This window comes from Ambystoma mexicanum, chromosome 13, assembly GCF_040938575.1.
Source record: "Ambystoma mexicanum isolate Mex_15411 chromosome 13, UKY_AmexF1_1, whole genome shotgun sequence".
In the NCBI taxonomy this organism is placed as follows: domain Eukaryota; kingdom Metazoa; phylum Chordata; class Amphibia; order Caudata; family Ambystomatidae; genus Ambystoma; species Ambystoma mexicanum.
The window spans coordinates 480,899,679-480,922,698 of record NC_090938.1 but is presented as its reverse complement, the minus strand read 5'-3'; the positions used below and the strand labels follow the sequence as shown (position 1 = coordinate 480,922,698).

Here is a 23,020-nt window from a genome sequence, read left to right as displayed (position 1 = left end):
CTCAGTTTCCCTTGGCTCCCCCGGAACGGTTCACAGGTGACCCCAAAACCTATAGAACCTTGGTTAATCAGTGCCGACTCCATTTTCTTTGTCGTCCTACATCATTTCCTGACCTAACCACAAAAGCAGCATTTGTGCTTTCCCATTTAGGGGGTACAGCTGCTGCTTGGGCTAACCCTTTGTTGGAAACAAATAGCCCTTTGTTATACGACTGTGATGATCTTTTGGCTGCTATGAGTAAAGTCTTTGACATGCGTTATGCTACTCAAGCCATGGATCTGGAGTTACTTAATCTACAACAAGGCAGTCAACCTCTTTTGCCTTACATTGCCCGATTCAATCAACTAACAGGCGAAACTCAATGGCCTGAAGGCAAAAAAACGGCTGTTTTCTACAAGGGTCTTTCAGAAGAACTGAAAGATGCCTTATCTACGGTTCCGGTGGTTCCTATGGGATTCACAGAGTTGCTCGATTTGGTTCTACAAATCGATGCCCGAAGAAATGCTCGGAAAGGAGAGAAAAAAACATTCTTACAAGCATCGGTTCGTTCGGAGGCACCGGCAGTTCCCTCGAACGACCCTGAACCAATGCAGATTGGCGCTGTGAGAGGCCGGTTGTCCAATGCAGAAAGAGAGAACCGAAGAAAGAACAATTTATGTATGTATTGTGGTTCATCCGAGCATTTATTAGCGACATGTCCTAAGAAACCAGTCAAGCGTTCGGGAAACGCCAAAACTCGACAGTAGCAGGAGTCCCTGTGTCGAGTGTTTCATCGGACTCCAGTACCATTCCTAATCACGCACCTATAGCTGTCGAGGTGACGTTACGTTGTGATGACCAAGAATTGGTTTCCAAGGCCATGGTTGATTCCGGAGCCACTAACAATTACATAGACATCACGTATGCCAAGAATTGTTCCATACCCCTTGTAAACAAGAACAAACCTGAAACGGTTAATACCGTGGACGGATCTGTTTTGACTTCTGGTATGGTAACCCAGGAGACGGTACCTGTTCAGATGACATTATCAAATAGTCATTCGGAAGAAATCGTCTTCGATGTCATAGCTGCTCCGCAGTACAAAATAATACTTGGTCTTGCCTGGTTAACCCTTCATAATCCCGCCATTGACTGGGTTTCGGGATTGCTCCAGTATCCTTCAATTTTTTGCAATGAACATTGCTTTAAAAGTCAGGAGGTGTCAAACAATTCACATATATTGGCCTCTATGGGGGGAGCTTCAACTATTAGTGTGGTACATCAAAGCGATACTACCATACCATGTGAATACACTGAGTACGCTGATGTTTTTGATAAAGGCCAGGCAGAACAATTGCCTCCACATCGACAGTATGACTGTCCGATTGAATTGATTCCTGGAGCTAAAATTCCTACAGGTCGTTTATATTCATTGACTCCAAAAGAAGACGTTGTGTTGAAAGAATACATCGATAAAGCTCTAGCGATGGGATTCATACGGCCATCGCAATCACCTGCTGCGTCTCCTCTATTCTTTGTTCCGAAGAAAGAGGGAGATCTAAGGCCTTGCATTGATTACAGGGCACTTAACGACATCACCATAAAAAATCACTATCCTTTACCGCTGATAAACGTTCTATTGGATCAATTAGGTACTTCCAGGTACTTCACTAAATTGGACTTGCGAGGAGCATACAATTTAGTTCGCATTCGTGAGGGCGATGAATGGAAGACCGCTTTCAAGACGCGGTATGGTCTTTACGAATATTTGGTGATGCCTTTTGGTCTGTGCAACGCTCCCGCTACTTTTCAGTTCTTCATGAACGATATTTTCAGGGATATAATGGACCAGTTCGTGGTGATTTATTTGGGTGATATTCTGATTTATTCATCGTCTTTTTCGGAACACGTCAAACACGTTTCTACAGTCTTACAAAGACTCAGGGAGAACCTTCTTTTTGTGAAAGCCGAGAAATGCGTTTTTCATTCACAGGAAATGGAATTCCTGGGTTACGACATTACCAATCTAGGTGCTCGAATGAGTTGTTCCAAAGTGAAGGCCATATTGAATTGGCCTATTCCGCACAATGTCAAGTCATTACAGTCTTTCCTAGGCTTTGCGAATTTTTATTGCAGGTTTATTCGTTCCTTCTCCAAAACAGTAGCTCCTTTGACGTCTTTAACTAGTTCCAAAGTTCCTTTCTGTTGGAACCGGAATGCCCAAGCATCATTCGAGATGTTAAAGGAAGCATTTACCACCGCACCCGTGCTTCAACATCCAGATCCAGATCGCCAGTTTATCGTTGAAGCGGATGCATCCAGTGTCGCTACTGGAGCGGTGCTCTCACAAGTTTGCACAGAAACCAAGGAGGAGCACCCAGTGGCTTTCTTCTCTCGCAAATTTACCCCATATGAACGAAATTACACCGTCACTGAGCGGGAATTACTGGCTATCAAGGATGCTTTCCGAGAATGGCGACATCATCTTCTTGGGGCCAAACATCAGGTGTTGGTGTACTCTGACCATAGAAATCTTCAAGCATTCAAATCTATGAAATGTCTTACGGCTCGACAGGCCAGATGGCATGTCTTTTTTGCTCAATACGATTTCCAGGTCACATATCGTCCTGCCAGAGAACACGTTAAGTCGGACGCTTTGTCTCGTATTGGTGAGGAGGCGAAGGAAGAAGCACAGGTGCAAAATCAGTTGTTGGCAGATCATGTAATATGTAGTTGTTCTGTTCAACCATCCTTAAAAACGAAGTACAGGAGTGGGTAAAAAATCATCCACAAGTTATCCAGGATATGAATCTGGACGTACATAACGGTTTACCTTTCACACAAGGAGTGCTCTACTTACCAACGTTTTCGACGCGGAATAAGGCCCTCAAGTGGAATCATGATTCCTTGATCGCAGCCCATCCTGGACAGAAGAAAACACTAGAGCTGCTTAAAAGATGGTGTTGGTGGCCATCCATGACAAAAGATGTCATAAATCATGTATCAACATGTTCTGTATGCATCCAATGCAAAAACACTCCTGGTAAACCAGTGGGCTTACTCCAGTCCCTATCTGTCCCTAACAAACCATGGGACATGATATCTATGGACTTTGTGGTAGAACTCCCACAAAACCAGGAATACGATACCATATGGGTTGTAGTGGATTACTTCACTAAATTGGCTCTTTATATTCCCTGTATTGGTTTACCAACAGCTGCTGTTCTGGCTGACCTATTCATTCGACATATATTCCGTTTCTTTGGTCTACCGTCAGTAATCATTACGGACAGGGGCTCACAATTTGTGTCACGCTTTTGGAGAGCACTAACTTCAGCATTACTGATTGATGACAGAATGTCCAGTGCTTATCACCTTCAAACTGATGGACAGACCGAAAGAGTCAATAGCACTATGGAACAATATCTGCGGTGTTTGTGTCTGCAGTTTCAATCAGATTGGCTCAAGGTCCTGCCGGCAGCAGAATTCGCCTACAACAACTCCTATCATAGTGCCATAGGCACTTCACCTTTCTATGCTCTTTATGGACAACACCCCCGATCAATACCTTTGGATTCCAGTTTGTCTTTGGATACTCCTGCCGCAGGCCATACTTTTCGTGATCTTAAGAATCTACAGAGGAAAGTGAAGCAGCAATTGGAGCAAGTTAAAAGACGCAACAAGTTCTATGCCGATACTCATAGAGTACCTGCACCTGTCTACAAGGCTGGTATGAAAGTATGGTTGTCCACTAAGAACTTGAGGATACCAGGCAAAAAGAAATTGTTGCCTAAATACATTGGTCCGTATGCAGTACTCCAAGTAATTAATCCGGCTGCTGTCCGTCTGGCTTTACCACAACGATGGCGAGTGCATCCTGTATTCCACGTGTCACTCATTAAGCCGTGTTCTGAAGCTACCAGATTGCCTGTATGGCCTGTTGCTATTTCTGTGAGGGGTTCAGATGAATACGAGGTACAGGACATACTGGATATGAGGCTACGTTCTGGTAGGCCGTATTATCTGGTGGATTGGAAGGGCTATGGTCCCGAAGATAGGTCCTGGGAACCTCTTTCCAATATACATGCTCCTGCTTTATTGAAGTGTTTTCACTCGAAAAGGGGAGAGGTTGCCCCTTTGGGGGATGGCACTGTCATGCATGCTGGATGTGGTTCTACCTCTTACGCTCATAGAACAGCTAGACCGTTCTATTCCAAATGGCGGTTGTTCGATGCATTGCCGGGAAAACGACGTCTGCACTTTTTACGTCGCTAAATTCACGTGAATTCTGCTTCGTCACGTGAACTACGGCATTACGTATATAAGTAGCGTGGAAACTTCACTCGCTGCTTCTGATCGAATCATTTGGCGTTGTGTAGCTGAACCTCCGATCTGCGTCCTTGCTGTTTTCCTCAGCTGCTTCTTGGGCCTTCTATAGCGTGTTTTCCGCCACACGCTGATTCCTGGAGCTGTTTGTTTGCGTGTAATTCCACACGCGCATGTTGTCTTCAAAGCGGCTGTCCTGGGCTGCTTGTATTCTGTTAGCGTGCAAATCCACAAGCACACGTTGTCTTAAAGCGCTGCTGGCCTCGGCTGCGTGAATCCTGTTCGCGTGCAAATCCACAAGCGCACGCTGTCTTCAAGCGCGGCTGGCCTGGACTGCGTGAATCCTGTTCGCGTGTAATTCCACACGCACACGTTGTCTTCAAGCGCTGCTGGCCTGGGCTGCGTGAATCCTGTTCGCGTGCAAATCCACAAGCGCACACTGTCTTCAAGCGCGGCTGGCCTGGACTGCGTGAATCCTGTTCGCGTGTAATTCCACACGCACACGTTGTCTTCAAGCGCTGCTGGCCTGGGCTGCGTGAATCCTGTTCGTGTGCAAATCCACAAGCGCACGCTGTCTTCAAGCGCGGCTGGCCTGGACTGCGTGAATCCTGTTCGCGTGTAATTCCACACGCACACGTTGTCTTCAAGCGCTGCTGGCCTGGGCTGCGTGAATCCTGTTCGCGTGCAATTCCACAAGCGCACGCTGTCTTCAAGCGCGGCTGGCCTGGATTGCGTGAATCCTGTTCGCGTGTAATTTCATACGCACACGTTGTCTTCAAGCCTGCTTCCAAGACTGCGTGAATCCTATTCGCGTGTAATTCCACACGCGCACACTATTTTCTTCGCGGCTGTTCAGAACCGCATGTACTTTGTTTATTCCACAAAAGGGCGCTATTTCCAACTCCTGCACCTGTGATATTAACAGGTGGATTTATTCATTTCTATACTTTTCTCTACGTGGGAAGGAAGCTTTTCAAGGACTGTTGGAAGGTGATAGTGAACAGTACTTTGGACGCTATCCTGTGGTGCATCAACCCGGTATCTAGCGTGAGCCTCGTTCCGTTCGGGATAAGTCTCCCTTACTAATCTTCCCTTCCTTGACGTTTGTCCTTCTTCTGGATTTTCCTCAAGAGACTTCTGCTGGATTCCTCTACCCTAGTCATAAGGTCAGTGTGTGAATTAATGCCAAATACTGTTCTATCATCGAGAGTCGATTTGGGGCAGTTTCTTATGATACTTTATTTTGTTCTAGGCTGACTTCCTATACTTTGCCCACGCCCTTTCCAGTGATCCATCTCTCTGCCTGTTTCATCAGTCAGAGAGTTGTATCATTTGGAAGGTCTAAACTTGACTTCACAACTATCAAATCGTGTGAACAGGGATCCGGAAGACCCTACCATCTGTATCCTTTTGAGTACTGTATCCTTTTCAGTCAATACTTTGGTGCTTTATGACATAAAGTGAATAAAAGTAGAAGGGCTGTGACCAAAGAGACAATTTCTAGTGCACATTGAGAAAGTGAATAAAAGTAGAAGGGCAGTGACCAAAGAGGCAATTTCTAGTGCACATTGATAAAGTGAATAAAAGTAGAAGGGCTGTGATCAAAGAGGCCATTTCTAGTGCACATTGAGAGAGTGAATAAAAATAGAAGGTATGCTGTGACCAAAGAGACCATTTCTAGTGCACATTGAGAAAGTGAATAAAAGTAGAAGGCATGCTGTGACCAAAGAGACCCTTTCTAGTGCACATTGAGAAAGTGAATAAAAGTAGAAGGCATGCTGTGACCAAAGAGACCCTTTCTAGTGCACATTGAGAAAGTGAATAAAAGTAGAAGGCATGCTGTGACCAAAGAGGCCATTTCTAGTTCACATTGAGAAGGTGAATAAAAGTAGAAGGGCAGTGACCAAAGAGGCAATTTCTAGTGCACATTGAGAAAGTGAATAAAAGTAGAAGGCATGCTGTGACCAAAGAGACAATTTCTAGTGCACATTGAGAAAGTGAATAAAAGTAGAAGGCATGTTGTGACCAAAGAGGCCATTTCTAGTGCACATTGAGAAAGTGAATAAAAGTAGAAGGCATGCTGTGACCAAAGAGGCCATTTCTAGCGCACATTTAGAAAGTGAATAAAAGTAGAAGGCATGCTGTGACCAAAGAGACCATTTCTAGCGCACATTGAGAAAGTGAATGAAAGTAGAATGCATGCTGTGACCAAAGAGACAATTTCTAGTGCACATTGAGAAAGTGAATGAAAGTAGAATGCATGCTGTGGCCAAAGAGGCCACTTAAAAGCAGAAGGCATGTTGTGACCAAAGAGAACATTTCTAGCGCACATTAAGGAAGTGAATAATAGTAGAAGGCATGCTGTGACCAAAGAAATCATTTCTAATGCACATTGAGAAAGTGAATAAAAGTAGAAAGGCTGTGACCAAAGAGGCCATTTCTAGTGCACATTGAGAGAGTGAATAAAAGTAGAAGGCATGCTGTGACCAAAGAAACCATTTCTAGTGCACATTGAGAAAGTGAATAAAAATAGAAGGGCTGTGACTAAAGAGGCCATTTCTAGTGCACATTGAGAAAGTGAATAAAAGTAGAAGGCATGCTGTGACCAAAGAGGCCATTTCTAGTGCAAATTGAGAAAGTGAATAAAAGTAGAAGGCATGTTGTGACCAAAGAGGCCATTTCTAGTGCACATTGAGAAAGTGAATAAAAGTAGAAGGCATGCTGTGACCAAAGAGGCCATTTCTAGCGCACATTTAGAAAGTGAATAAAAGTAGAAGGCATGCTGTGACCAAAGAGACCATTTCTAGCGCACATTGAGAAAGTGAATGAAAGTAGAATGCATGCTGTGACCAAAGAGGCCACTTAAAAGCAGAAGGCATGTTGTGACCAAAGAGAACATTTCTAGCGCACATTGAGAAAGTGAATAATAGTAGAAGGGATGCTGTGTGACCAAAGAGACCCTTTCTAGCGCACATTGAGAAAGTGAATAATAGTAGAAGGCATGCTGTGACCAAAGAGGCCATTTCTAGTGCACATTGAGAAAGTGAATGAAAGTAGAAGGCATGCTGTGACCAAAGAGACCATTTCTAGTGCACATTGAGAAAGTGAATAAAAATAGAAGGGCTGTGACTAAAGAGGCCATTTCTAGTGCACATTGAGAGAGTGAATAAAAGTAGAAGGCATGCTGTGACCAAAGAGACCATTTCTAGTGCACATTGAGAAAGTGAATAAAAGTAGAAGGCATGTTGTGACCAAAAAGGCAATTTCTAGCGCACATTGAGAAAGTGAATAAAAGGATAAATGCTGCATACTGGGACCTATATCAAATTCAGAAACTAAATGAAAGGGCACAATTCTGCATTATGGGACTGGAAGAGAACGGTACTAGAGCAGCTTCAGAACGTAAATAAAAGGAGAAATTGTTCTGCCTGGTGGGACTTGAAGATTCCTAGAGCAGACTGGAGAAGTAAATAGGAGAAGTGCTGCTTGCTGGAACCAGAAGAGGCCGTTCCCAACCCACACAGAGGGAATAAATAAATGGAGAAATTAGGAATTCTGGGAACAGCAGAAGCGCACATTAAGCAAGTACATAAAAGGCAGAAATGCTGCATGCTGGAACTAAGAGGGAACATTCCTAAAGCACAATGGCAATCTAAATAAAATGCTGGATGCTGGGACCGGAAGAGTAAGTTCCTAGAGCACACTGAGAAGGTAAATTACAGGCGAAAGACTGCATGCTGGGACCAGAAGAGTAAGTTCCTAGAGCACACTGAGAAGGTAGATAAAAGAAGAAATGCTGACTGCTGGAACCTGAAGAGGCCATTCTTGGTGCACATTGAGCAAGTACACAAAAGAGAAATTCTGCTTGCTGGAACTAGCAGAGAAAATCAGTTATAAATAATTATTTATTTATTTAGCATCAGTTTTAAATAAGCATTCTTAAAAAAGGCAATTCTTTGTAACAGTTCAAGTAAACTTTGGAAATACTTTTCAGAATCAACCAAGCTAGTGAATACTCTTTGGATATGCTTAATACGTTTCTCCTACACCCTGAAGTGGCTTTAATTACAAGGATAGTATTTGCATGTATATATAACACCAATATACTTTGTAGACTCTGAGTTGCAGAAAGGAAGAGTTAAGGAAAATAAAAAGGTTAGAACAGTTTCTTTAAAAGGTGAGGACCACTGAATCCTCCAATGAAGTCTAGGTAAGCCTTTCCCAGCAGTAACAATATTCAACAAGCTACAACCGATGTGGGGACAAGCAATGCCAAAGTCAATGGATTTAGAAGAGTGCCTTTAGGGAGCCAGGACAGCCAAAGTCATTTGGACAAAGTCTATGGTTCTGATGCACTTCTTGGATAAAAGTCTTTCACAAAGTCAGATTGTTCAAATGAAATCACTGAAGACACACAAGCTGTTAAGCCTATGCAAAGGAGAGTTGAAATCAACTCAGAAAGTTAAGTAAGTGCAGATTTCAAGTGAGACAGAACTATTTAAGGCTAGAAGGTAAGTACCCCCAAGCCCAAACAGTACCTCTGGTTAGAGGAAAAGTGGCCCAGCTGGATGTTGTCTTGCTACAGATAAGCAGGCCCTGGTTCCTGAGCCACAGTCATGGGGACAAGAGGGAGGACGTTTGGAGGGCTCCTGTGGCAGTACTCAGGGTGGTCGTCAGCAACTACGAGCTCTCTCCGATTCAGCGGCACTTGAGGTTTCAACGCTTCGCAAACAGCAGTGATGCAGAACAAATCTCTGGTTGGACTTTCCTTGCTCCCTCGGTCCTGGACTCTGTTGAGGGGACTCTAGATTAGAATTTCCTGCTTCTGGAGTGTCCTGTGGAGGCTCCTGGAGCTTTTGGCCAGATTAATTCCGCGGCTGACACTGCACTCGACTATGGACACTCGACCTCTGGCATTGGGCTTCTGTAGCAACGGAGAGGCACACGTTGGGGATTGCGCCAAAGTGGCGTTTGTCTCGGGGTTATTTGGTGCCACTAACTCAAGGAAAGAAGTCGTACCTTCCGGAGCTTCTCTGTCGATTTGAAAAAGGAGATCAGCACAGCAGCAGGGCTTCACCGGCATTTCGAGGTCCAGGAGGTTACAGCAGGCTTCTCTTCACGATTTCTGCTTCGGATGTTTCTTCCATTGGTTGACTCTGTCTGTAGTCCCAAGAACCTCGCCTTTTAAGCAAGTGTTCCCATTCATGCACAGCGTCGGCTGTCAACCACACAGCAGGGTGGCTGTAGCCAGCCAATCAGCACAGGTTTCATGCAGGCACACCTAGTGACAAAGGACAGGGGAGTTTCAGGACCCTCTATCACATCCTGTCCTTCCAGACACATTGGAGCCAGGGGCGGGCTTCAGGGCTGAAGCCTGCCACAGGCAAAACACACAAAGGGCTCAAATCTATCTCACCACACAGAGTAAAAGCCAAGAAAGACCCCACAAACAGAAAATGGCACAAAAAGAAGACAAGGGCTATTTTAACAAAATGGTCACCCATGGGTGCTGCACTGCAGCTGAGGGTTCAGCCTGCAGTAAAATAAAAAGCACACTGGTAGTAAAAAGTAAACCGCTGCCACCAGCCATTTAAAGTAATGAGGATAACCAAAAATGTTACATGAGAAAGTAGGATAAGGGGCTACTAAGTAACCCCCAAGCGCTCCAGATAAGATGGTGTGTGCTGGACCTTCAAGGGAAAGGTTAAGTAAGATCAATTTACCTTACTATTCTTGGGAACAGTAGTTCACCCAAGAAAAGGTATTTAAACCTTAAAAGAAATCCAAAGGACTTCTCAGTGACACTGCACTGAGGGTGCTGTGTGTCACCATACAAAGAGCTGATGCCTATGGAGTTTGTCAGACTCCAAAAACAGTGATAACATTAAACCCAAATCAGGGAAAAACACATGAGAGAGTGAGAAAAAGGTCTCACTCACTCCAGGGTTAAAATGAAAAAGTCCCAAGTCCAGCAAAAGTGCTGGGGGTCTCTAAGGTGGGAGGAATTTAGCAGTGAAATGAAAATTCTGCTTAACACCCGGGCAAACTGTTCAGCGCCTCATGCAGCCAACATTACATTGTGTGGTAACTTAAAATTCTCCAAATCTGCCCTGGAAACACAATCCAATTATCACAACACTTTAGAATATATCCACCTCCTCCATTTTGTCGAACCATGGTCGTCCTAAAAGGGCTGACATGCACCCTTGCAGTCACAAAACATTATGACACTCCACGGGCAGGTCTAGACGCTCTAATACTACTATGGTGGTGATTTGGTCCAATATTAAAGCCTATTGACATAACATAACATTCCGAAATGTAATAAAAGGAGAAATTCTGCATGGTGGGACTGGAAGAGAAAGTTCGCAATGCACATTCAGAAAACTAATAAAAAGAGGTGTGCTGCATGCTGGGATGAGGAGGGACAGTTCCTGGCGAAAAACAAGCTAGTAAATACACATTCAGAAAACTAATAAAAAGAGGTGTGCTGCATGCTGGGATGAGGAGGGACAGTTCCTGGCGAAAAACAAGCTAGTAAATAGACATTCAGAAAACTAATAAAAAGAGGTGTGCTGCATGCTGGGATGAGGAGGGACAGTTCCTGGCGCAAAACAAGCTAGTAAATACACATTCAGAAAACTAATTAAAAGAGGTGTGCTGCATGCTGGGATGAGGAGGGACAGTTCCTGGCGCAAAACAAGCTAGTAAATACACATTCAGAAAACTAATTAAAAGAGGTGTGCTGCATGCTGGGATGAGGAGGGACAGTTCCTGGCGCAAAACAAGCTAGTAAATACACATTCAGAAAACTAATAAAAAGAGGTGTGCTGCATGCTGGGATGAGGAGGGACAGTTCCTGGCGAAAAACAAGCTAGTAAATAAAAGGTGATACACCTCGTGCTGAGACTGGGGAGAACATTCCTTTAACACATACGTTTTAAGACACACACACATACAGGGCTTTAAGTGGGCCAGGTCCTTTCATCTCTTAGTTAAAGGGATCCCTGGCGGGGGTCGGAGCAACACCTTTTCTTTCTTATTGGTGGTGCTGACCCCCGCCAAGTATCTTTAGCTAAGAGATAAAGCAGTGATCATCACGCTCTTACCCAAGGTGCGAGGGTGATGATCTCTGCAAAAGGGGATTGGCGGCACTTACATAAGCCGCTGACTGCCCATTAGTCCAGGTCCTTTTTGAAGCCACTCCCCCAGAGAGCACCTCCTCAATTTCAAGTGCCACTTAAAGCACTGCCACACACACCAACCCAGACACATACACACTATATTAGGCTTCTGGAATGTTCCCTTAATGGGAGGTGCTCACTGTTTCTAAGGTATCTGCACACATACATGCACAGTGCTTTACGGCTCTGTTGCTGGGACTCTTCAGTTAGTGGGGGGTGTTCATTGATATATGCTCACACACTGCATTAGACTGTGCTGCTGGTGTGCTGGTGTGCTCCACTAGTGGGCAATGCTCCTCACTTCTAAGGTGCACAGACACACACACACACACACTGCACTAGGATGTGTTTCTTAGAATGCCCCAGTAGTGAGAGGTGCTCACTGCCTCTAATGCAGCAGTATTCAAACTGTGGGCCGCGACACCCTGGGGGCTGCAGCCTCATGTCCAGGGGGACGCACACCCACAATCTGAATTTCTTTTGTTTTTAAAATGTTCTTTTTTTGTTTTTTAAATGCAATATTTTGGTGGAGTCTGTAGAATCTAGACAGCAGTCTAGATTCTCGACTAAAAAAAGAGATCTGTTCTTCAGCATGCAATGAATATTGTGTGTAATCGCACCATTTACTTGCATACGGCTATCATGACACTACATTTCTAGACAGAAAGAAGTGTAGTGTAATGATTGCCATGTGCAAGTAAATGGTACCATTACGTATGATATTGAAGACCAGACGTTGCATGTAGTATAATGTCCACAACATACAGTATTGTAGCTCTCTAGTCTATCTGCCATTGGATCTTGCATGTTCTGTAAAAACCAGGACATTAGTTAAGTGTAATATTTAAAATGTAGATGATTTGAGGGGACATTTTGATGATTTGAGGAGTGCCATAAAAAGAGGGTGATTGCTGAGCAAGCTAAGGAGTTTGCATCCGTGATAGGTTTTTCCACAGGATAGACACCTTCATAAGCTTGATCAAACATATTTAGGGCTTTCTGTTTTCTGTGTTTTTTTTTTTAATTCTCTGGCTGAAATAAGCTTTGATTATTGTTTTCGTCACAAAAAATGGCAAACAAAACAAGCTTTGGCAAAGCCACCTTTGGCTCTTTTATAGCTATTAGATAGTTTGCCAACCACTGCCATGCATATGCTCAGGTACTCCCACGATTCGCCAGCTGTCGCCATTTTATGGACAGATACCGCTGTTAAGGTGGTGCCTGCAAAGGCCTGTCTCCTTTCCACGCAAAAACTCAAACTGTGGGCTTTATCACTACGTGTTTAATCATGTCAGCTTAGGTTCGTGAAGACTGCATATTAGTGCATTGTAAAGGAAAGAGAGAGGTATTTATTAAATTATTCATTCAGTTCAAATATTTGTGTGTTTTATAATGTCGCCAGCAGCCCTTAAGAATGCTGTTTTATTTATAGGTGATTTATATGGAGCCATATGATGCCAAGCGTTCATTTCATGGCACAGGGCACTTGCTCTCTAGATTTCTGAATTACAGCACTGTCAGCTTTGCTCTTACTGCCAGCTCAAGAGAAGAAAGAGTGAAACCTATTAGGCTCGTGTCACTCGTATATATTTTATTAAAATAAGAAATGTTTTGTTCTTCTGTAAATAGAGAGCCTTTAGAAACGGCTTAACCAATCGACATGAAACAGTCATGTACATACTCATACAGTACTCGAAAAAACAAACACAATTTTTACAAAACTCTGCTCATCTAGCAGTTCTACACACATTAAAACTTGTGACTGGGGGTTAGTATCTAGGCGATATTTTACCATGTTTATAGACACTTGGCAAAGAAGAGGTTGAAAAATCTCTGTCATTAACACAGGATTAATGAAACTCTGAGGTTTTCTTATCCAAATTGTCGACACATGTTTCGGCTCTTAACCTTGTGTTGCCCTGTACCCACGTCTACACGATATCCTATTCTATAGAGCCATCTTCAGGACAAACAACTGTTTTTAAAGCAGGACAAATCAGATGGTGACCCCACTTTTCACATGACCTTTAGCTACGGCAGGTATAGTAAGGAATTGTCGAAGGCAGTTGATTCCGGTCAAAGGTACACAGACACCCATGTATTATTAGTCAAGCAAAAAAGTGACTCTAATCTTGACTCAGAGTATTTCCAAAAGGTGTTGTCAGTAAGTACTGCATTGGGCTGTGTTAATTAGTGAGAGGTGTTGGCTGCCCATAAGGTGTTCACACACCCACACTCTGCATTAGGCTGTGTGATGGGAATACAATGTTAGTGAGAGGTTCGCACTGCCTGTGTAGTGGGCACACACTGCATTAGGCTTTGCTGCTTGCAGTGCTCCGTTAGTGAGGGGTGCTTGCTGCCTCTGAGGTGTGCACACACTCACTAGATTAGACTTTGCTGCTGGGGGTGCTCCACTAGTGAGCAATGTTCCAGACTTCTGCAGTACATGAACGCACACCCAACCTCTGCATTAGGGTGTGCAGCTGGGAATGTTCTGTTAGTGAGGGATGCTCCTGGTCCCTGAGGGACACATGCACGCACACACAGCACACATGCACACTGCATTAGGCTGTGTGATGGGAATACTATGTTAGTGGGAAGTACTCCCTGCCTGTGTGGTGTACACACACACTGCATTAGGGTGTGCTGCTGGGAATGTTCGGTTAGTGAGGGATGCGCCTGGTCCCTGGGGTGCACACGCACTCATAAACAGACACACATACACACTGCATTAGGCTGTGTGATGGGAATAATACGCTAGTGGGAGCTTCTCCCTGTCTCTGCGGTGTGCACACACACACTGCATTCGGGCGTGCAGCTGGGAATGCTCTATTAGTGAGGGATGCGCCTGGTCCCTGGGGTGCGAACGCACGCATACACAGATACACATAGACACTGCATTAGGCTGTGTGATGGGAATACTACGTTAGTGGGAGCTTCTCCCTGCCTGTGCGGTGTGCACACACACTGCATTAGGGTGTGTAGCTGGGAATTGCTCTATTAGTAAGGGATGCGCCTGGTCCCTGGGGTGCACACGCACGCATATACACTGCATTACTAGGCTGTTTGATGGGACTACTACGTTAGTGGGAGCTTCTCCCTGCCTGTGCGGTGTACACACACACTGCATTAGGCTGTGCTGCTGGCGTTGCTCCATTGGTGAGGGATTCGCCTGGTCCCTGAGGGACACATGCACGCACACACAGCGCACATGCACACTGCATTAGGCTGTGTGATGGGAATACTATGTTAGTGGGAGGTACTCACTTCCTGTGTGGTGTACACACACACTGCATTCGGGCGTGCAGCTGGGAATGCTCTATTAGTGAGGGATGCGCCTGGTCCATGGGGTGCACACGCACGCATACACAGAGACACATACACACAGCATTAGGCTGTGTAATGGGGATACGCCGTTGGTGTGGGATGTGCCTGGTCCCTGGGGTGCACACGCACGCATACACACTGCATTACTAGGCTGTGTGATGGGAATACTACGCTCGTGGGAGCTTCTCCCTGCCTGGGCAGTGTGCACACACACAGCATTAGGCTGTGCAGTTGGGTATGGTACATTAGCGAGAGGTGCTCGCTGCCTTTCAGGTGGGCATCTCCTCTCAGAAAATACCAAGTTCGCAGAAGACACATTTCCATTGCTCCAATAGAACTTCCCAACCCAACACGGGGCTTCGAAAGGTCCGCTTCAAAGAGGCACGCCATACCCAACGCCACAGTTCCGCGCGCCCTACAGAGCTCTGGCACCCGCCCCGAGCGAGGGATCCTGCCAGGGAGGAGAAGGGGCGCAAGGGGAGGAGCCCCGCTCACATCTGCTCCTCTGCCTTCCCTGCAGGGGGACTCCGCATACCCTCTCCTGGCCCCAGCTCGCGGAGGATGAGTTTGAAGAAGAAGCTGGAGCCGGTAAGCCTCGGACTCTGCACATTTCGGGGTGCTGTGTCTAGGGATCGGGGTACAGAGTCACTGCGACGGAAAGCGAGTGCCCAAAGGAGCCGAAGAGCCGCATGCCCCTTCCCCAGCCACTGCAGGTAAGGGCCCCCTCCACCCCGCCGGGGGCCAAGCACTTCTTGCACTCAGTCTACCAGCTTCCTGTGAAGAGTCGCACGCAAATGGTTCTGAGTTTCTGGCGAGATAGCTCAATGGTTTGAGCAACTGTTGCAGAGAAAAGTGTGGGTGTGTGTGTGTGTGTCTGTGAGCGAGAGAGAAGTAGGTCACATGTTATCCCTTCAGGACTGGCTCTGCCGTTCATCACCATGGGGCCAAATAAAATGAGTACCTTTCCTTTGGATCGTTTCGGTGTGTTCGGTATTCACGTTCCTTGCCACCCTCTCTGGACTGAGATCTGCCGCTTGCCTACGGCTTTCACTCAGACTGAAGTGACCATTTATAAAATGCCCACTGCGAGCATGAAACCCTCTGGGGCTCAGTGGCGGACTGGCCTGTAAGTACATTGGGCTGTGTGCTGATAGAAAACAGGGAGGGCTGGGGCAGAACCAGTCACAAATACTACTGGTTCGAGGGTGAAGGGTATCCAGGGAAAACGTTGCCAGCTAATACGTCGGTGGAAAAAATCGTGTTGAAAATAGCTTTCCAGTAAAAAACGTAGTCAAAACCTGGTCAAAAAAAGCAAATGAAAAGTAACCAAAGATGCAGTGCTGTTGTGGGGCGACTTCGGGTTAAGGAGAGTGTGCCGGGATTCTGGTTGCCTGGTTTAGGGTAGGGGTAAGGGTTACGGTTAGAGTAAACATGTGGGTTCGAGTTAGTGTACGGGTCAGGGGTTTCGTGGCTTTGCACTGCTTGGGATGTTTGTGTCTGTTTCGGGTGAGGGGGTTAGCGCTAAAGAAAGGGACAGGGAGGTTGGAGGGCTGGTAACATTGGGATAGGAAACAGATTGTGATAAACCTAGGGGCCAGGGTAGAGTAAGGGTTAACTAGGGTATGATCGAGATCAGCGTTACAGCAAGGATTTGAGTTAAGATAAGGGCTGGTGATGGGGGCGGGGACACTGTTCATTTTGCATGTATTCATGTGATAGCGTGTATCACATCACATGTGAATACGATTCTTTGGCACGCTGAAGGGGTAATGACAGTGACGGCCTAAGGGGAAGGGATAGAATGAGGGTTACAGTTAGGGTAAGGGTTTGGGATACAATAAGGGTTGCGGTTAGTGACAGCCTAATGGTTTGGGATACAATAAGGGTTGCAGTTAGTGTCAGCCTAAGGGTTAGGGGTAGAACAAGGGTTGCAGTTAGTGTTAGGGTAAGTCTTAGGGATAGTATAAGGGTTGCAGTTAGGGACAGCCTAAGGGTTAGGGATAGAGTAAGTGTTGCAGTTAGTGTTAGGGTAAGGGTTAGGGATAGAATAAGGGTTGCAGCTAGTGCCAGCCTAAGGGTTAGGGACAGAATAAGGGTTGCAGTTAGTGTTAGGGTAAGGGTTAGGGATAGAATAAGGGTTGCAGTTAGTGACAGCCTAAGGGTTAGGGATAGAGTAAGGGTTGCAGTTAGTGTTAGGGTAAGGGTTAGGGATACAATAATGGTTGCAGTTAGTATTAGGGTAAGGGCTAGGGGTAGAATAATGATTGCAGTTAGTGACTGCCTAAGGGTTAGAGATACAATAAGGGTTGCAGTTAGTGCCAGCATAAGGGTTAGGGACAGAATAAGGGTTGCAGTTAGTGTTAGGGTAAGGGTTAGGGATAGAATAAGGGTTGCAGTTAGTGACAGTCTAAGGGTTAGGGATAGAGTAAGGGTTGCAGTTAGTGTTAGGGTAAGGGTTAGGGATAGAATAAGGGTTGCAGTTAGTGACAGCCTAAGGGTTAGGGATAGAGTAAGGGTTGCAGTTAGTGTTAGGGTAAGGGTTAGGGATACAATAATGGTTGCAGTTAGTATTAGGGTAAGGGCTAGGGGTAGAATAATGATTGCAGTTAGTGACAGCCTAAGGGTTAGAGATACAATAAGGGTTGCAGTTAGTGCCAGCCTAAGGGTTAGGGATAGAATAAGGGTTGCAGTTAGTGTTAGGGTAAGGGTTAGGGATAGAATAAGGGTTGCAGTTAGTGACAGCCTAAGGGTTAGGGATAGAGTAAGGGTTGCAGTTAGTGTTAGTGTTAGAGTAAGGGTTAGGGATAGAATAAGGGCTTTTGATTGGCTGGGGTTATTAGGGGTTTGAGTCATGGTTAGGGGTACAGCCATGTACTTTTGAGTGTTTAAAGAGAGCTTTTTTTGGCGACCTTGTCACTGCCAACATTTTCACACTTTGCATCGCTTGCATAGAATGACACACTTTTTGCTGACTACTTTTGCACATGACTGCTGGGGCGGCTCCGGGGGTTGTTGTAACTTCACAAAGCACTTCTGCGACAGTGCAGGGAATTTCACTTCATGAAGAGCAATAGAAAATGTATTAACCCACCCTCCTAGCATTACAACAAATCCAGGCGGGAGGGAGGGAGAGAGCGAGAAAGAGAGAGAGAGAGGACGATAAAGAGGGAGAGAGAGCGAGAACGAGAGGGAAAGAGAGGGAGAGAGATTGAAGAGAGAGAGAAAGAGATAGAGGATGAGAAAGAGGGAGAGAGAGCGAGAATGAGAGCGAAAGACAAAGAGAGAGAGCACGAAAGAGAGAAAGAGCGAAAGAGAAAGGGAGAAAGTGAAGAGAGAGAGAACGAGAGAGAAAGAGAAAGAGAGAGAAAGAGAGAGAGAGGATGAGAAAGAGGGCAAGAGAGCGAGAACGAGAGAGAAAGAGAGAGAGAGAGATAGAGAGAGAGAGAGAGAGAGAGAGAGGATGAGAAAGAGGGCAAGAGAGCGAGAACGAGAGAGAAAGAAAGAGAGAGAGAGAGGAGAGGGAGAGAGTGGAGAGAAAGAAAGAGATAGAGGATGAGAAAGAGGGAGAGAGCGCGAGAACGAGACAGAAAGAGATAAAGAGAAAGACAGAGAGAGAAAGAGAGAGAGGATGAGAAAGAAGGAGAGAGAGAGAGAGAGAACGTGAGAGAAAGAGAAAGAGAGAGAGAGCACAAAAGAGCGACAGAGAGAAAGAGAGAGAGAGAGAGAGAGAGAGAGAGGGAGAGAGAGAGATCATCAGAAAGAGGGCAAGAGAGTAATAACGAGAGAGAAAGAAAGAGAGAGAGAGAGGAGAGAGAACGAGAGAGGATGAGAAAGAGGGAGAGAGAGCAAGAACGAGAGGGAAAGAGAGAGAGAGAGATTGAAACGAGAGGGAAAGAGATAGTGGATGAGAAAGAGGTAGAGAGAGCGAGAATGAGAGCGCGCGAGAGAGAGGATGAGAAAGAGGGAGAGACAGAGAGAGAAGGAGAGCGAAAGACAAAGAGAGAGAGCACGAAAGAGAGAAAGAGTGAGAGAGAAAGAGAGAGAGAGAGTGAAGGGAGAGAGTAAGAGAGAGAGAGAGAGAGAGAGAGAAGGAGCGAGGGTGAGAAAGAGGGCAAGAACGAGAGAGAGAGAGAGAGAGAGAGAGTGGAGAGGGAGAGAGAGTCGAGAGAGGGAAAGAGAGAGAGGATGAGAAAAAGGGAGAGAGAGAGAAAGACAGAGAGAGAAAGGGAGAGACGATGAGAAAGAGGGAGAGAGAGAGAACGCGAGAGAAAGAGAAAAAGAGAGAGAGCACGAAAGAGAGAAAGAGCGAGAGAAAGAGAGAGGGAGAGAGTTAGAGAGAAAGAGAGAGGATGAGAAAGATGGAGAGAGAGTGAGAACGAGAGAGAAAGAAAGAGAGAGAGAAAGAGAGAGAGAGAGAGGAAAGAGAGAGAGAGAAAGAGGGAGGATGAGAAAGAGGGAGAGAGCGAGAACGAGAGAGAAAGAAAGAGAGAGAGAAAGAGAGAGAGAGAGAGGAAAGAGAGAGAGAGAAAGAGGGAGGATGAGAAAGAGGGAGAGAGCGAGAACAAGAGGGAAAGAAGGAGAGAGAGCGAGAATGAGAGAGAAAGAGAGAGAGAGAGAGAGAGAGAGAGAATGAGAAAGGGTGAGAGAGCGAGAACGAGAGAGAAAGAAAGAGAGTGGAGATAGAGAGAGAGAGGCTGAGAAAGAGGGGGAGAGCGCAAGAACAAGAGAAAGAGAGGGAGAGAGAAAGCGAGACAGTGAGAAAGAGAGAGAGAGAGGAGAGAGAGAGAGGATGAGAAAGGGGGATAGAGCGAGAACGAGAGAGAGAAAGAGAAAGCAAGAGAGAAAGAGCGAGAGAGAGAAGGAGCAGTGGGTAAGAAAGAGAAATGCTTACAAAGTAAAACAAGCGCTGACACAGCTAACCATTTTGACATTTATATGTTAATGTTAAAGGATATTTGTACCACGCACTATCACCACCGAAGTGGTCCCCTGGCGCTGTGGCGGCTCTTAAAGAGGGAGATGTTGGGGGTGAGTTAGTGGGAATAAGCTGGAAAAGTGCAAGAGAGCAGTGATGTGCTGTTGGCAGCCTCAGCCTGGTGGGTCCGTTGGCTGGGCTTTGGGTATTTTACGGTCGGTAGTAGTTGTGTGCTGTTGTGAAGGTCTATGTGCGGTTTGTTTTGTTGTTGCAGTGTAGTGAAGTTTGTGCGGATTGATGTGTTGTAGGCTTGTGGTTGTGTTTGGTTAGAATTTGAGAGGTGTATGCAGAGCGATTAAATTGTTAGTGGATTGGTTAGTTGGCATTGCTGTCCTTGCAATTATGTCTAGGTGTGATGTTTGCTATCATTCACTATTCCATCTGAGTATGGTACTTGCTAGTTTTCAATATTCTGTCTAGATGTCAGACAGGCTAGTGATCACGATTCCCTCCAAGTGTGTCACCTGTCATCATTCACAGTTTCATTTCAGTGTGGTACATGCTAACATTTACATTTCTGTCTAGACGTGACGCAGGCTAAAGTTAAGAATTCCATCTAAGTGTGGCACATGCTAACATTCACATTTCTGTCTAGACGTGACGCAGGCTAAAGTTAAGAATTCCATCTAAGTGTGGCACATGCTAACATTCACATTTCTGTCTAGACGTGACGCAGGCTAAAGTTAAGAATTCCATCTAAGTGTGGCACATGCTAACATTCACATTTCTGTCTAGACGTGACGCAGGCTAAAGTTAAGAATTCCATCTAAGTGTGGCACATGCTAACATTCACATTTCTGTCTAGACGTGACGCAGGCTAAAGTTAAGAATTCCATCTAAGTGTGGCACATGCTAACATTCACATTTCTGTCTAGACGTGACGCAGGCTAAAGTTAAGAATTCCATCTAAGTGTGGCACATGCTAACATTCACATTTCTGTCTAGACGTGACGCAGGCTAAAGTTAAGAATTCCATCTAAGTGGGGCACATGCTAACATTTACATTTCTGTCTAGACGTGACGCAGGCTAAAGTTAAGAATTCCATCTAAGTGTGGCACATGCTAACATTCACATTTCTGTCTAGACGTGACGCAGGCTAAAGTTAAGAATTCCATCTAAGTGTGGCGCATGCTAACATTCACATTTCTGTCTAGACGTGACGCAGGCTAAAGTTAAGAATTCCATCTAAGTGTGGCGCATGTTAACATTCACATTTCTGTCTAGACGTGACGCAGGCTAAAGTTAAGAATTCCATCTAAGTGTGGCGCATGCTAACATTCACATTTCTGTGTAGACGTGACGCAGGCTAAAGTTAAGAATTCCATCTAAGTGTGGCGCATGCTAACATTCACATTTCTGTGTAGACGTGACGCAGGCTAAAGTTAAGAATTCCATCTAAGTGTGGCGCATGCTAACATTCAGACGTACTCCCCCTATGAAGACATTATTAGGTTTACAATTCCAACATACAGCAATTGCCTACAAGTCATTCCAATAAAAAAAATCAGTAACATGTTCTTTACTGGCCTTTTCCTTTTCTATACAAAAATAAAAACTAGGGAGAGTCACTGTGAACTGCGATGCAGCAGTGCTTAGAAATCCAGTGGTTGGAGGGGCTGCCAAGATGTTTTGATTGGTGCTTAAGCTAAGACTCACCTGCGTGACTAAAAACACATTCTCCCTCAGGCAGCTGTTGTTGGCAGGAACGGCTTTTTAAAATCACCTTAAAAGATCAAGCATATACGTTCTGGTGGCCCGCGCCACATCCATGTGCCAGAAAGAGCCACCTTGCCCAGTAGCGTTGTCTGGGGTAACTTAGGGAGGCCGTGTGCCTTACTAGGATCATAAGCAGAAGTAAAAGGCAAAGAGGTCACCATACCTTTGAATGGTGAAATCTCTGCTACTGTTACCAGGCTGAATATGTATTGAGAGGTCAGGTATAACAACTAAGCACATATTGAGTAATGCTTTTTGGTAAACAGAGCACCCCTTTGCTGAATTAAAAACACAACTTTTAAAGAGTGATTGAAGGCAGATCCTTCTGCTCTTGAGTGATGTAGCAATCAGCGGCAAACCTAGAAGTCACCATTGCCTTTATACAAAACCTATACAAAACGATCTTATTAGAGTCTAGGTTTGGCATGACTGTTCACCTCTGAGAAGAAAGTGACAGTACCGCGACTGCAATCATTTATTACAGCCGTGATAGGGTCTCACACTGGCGGGTGCCACAACAGAGTACACAGGGGAGACTATGCCCTGCTGCCAAGTGCTGTCTGTTGGCACAAGAGGAGCTCTCTTCAGGGAAGGGCTTGAGAGCTTGATGCGAAAAGACTGCAGAGAGGAAGGAGGTTGCATAGCAAAAAAAGCAGCCTATGAGCAGCTGATGGCGAGTCTGCTTGGTGGCTCAACATTTGCTTGTCGAGGGCTGCATACACTGGATACTCTGTTATTGAGGCTGCGCAATACAATAACACAACATCAAAAGAACTTGAGGATCCTTCATTCTGCGCCCCAATTTTATTTGCTTGTGTTTGTAATTTTCACGCTGAATGGGCCTCATTACGAGCGTGGCTTCAACCGTGCCTGTATGGCAGGCACGCTACCACCATGCTCGCTACCGGCACCGCCTCCCGCGATTGGGCAATAACTGGCCCATTACGAGATGGAGGGGCCGGTAATTGCCCATTTTCAGGTGGCGGTATTGACGGGCTCCCGATCCTCATTCTGCCCCATAGGGCACAATGGGGGTGGGGAGCATGGATGCACCGGCAACGTTGATAACGGTGCTGGCGCAATTACGAGTTATGCTCGCGGGTGCCGCACAGCCCGCCACGTCAGACGTGGCGGGCTGACAGGCACCCGCGAGCAGAACTCTTAATGCGCGGCCCGGTATGAATGGTGCCAGTGCCTTACCGGCACCGTTCATACCGTGGCCGCCACTATTGTAATGAGGCCCAATGTCTCATATAATTTGGATTTCTTAATTTCCAATTCTCAAATTGCTGGTTTCCTCTTCAATTTGTACATTAATTTGCATCAATCTCTGATTGCATAAGTCTTCAAGTATATATCAACTGACTGTAATTTGTTTCATTGATAAACTCAATAGTTCCCTTGGATTAGCTTCCTCGACACGTGTTTCTCCATTATTTATAATGGTTCATCAGGAGGGACATGCGTTTTGGAATCTAGGTGTGTAAACAAAGAACATACATTGAACAACAT

The 23,020-nt window shown here is 45.5% G+C and overlaps 1 protein-coding gene across 3 annotated transcripts in view; it reads left to right on the top strand.

Moving 5' to 3' along the window:
- Positions 1 to 23,020, top strand: part of KCNH6 (potassium voltage-gated channel subfamily H member 6) — a 1,027,260-nt gene that overhangs the window by 634,994 nt on the left and 369,246 nt on the right. Inside the window, exon 1 of one of the 3 annotated variants that reach the window (XM_069634129.1) lies at positions 15,366 to 15,529. The exons of the other annotated variants lie outside the window; for them this stretch is intronic. Coding sequence (XP_069490230.1) covers positions 15,506 to 15,529 — 24 coding nt within the window. The 5' untranslated portion in view covers positions 15,366 to 15,505. Of the gene's footprint in view, positions 1 to 15,365; positions 15,530 to 23,020 lie in introns of those variants that run through there. 3 annotated transcript variants of the gene reach the window in all.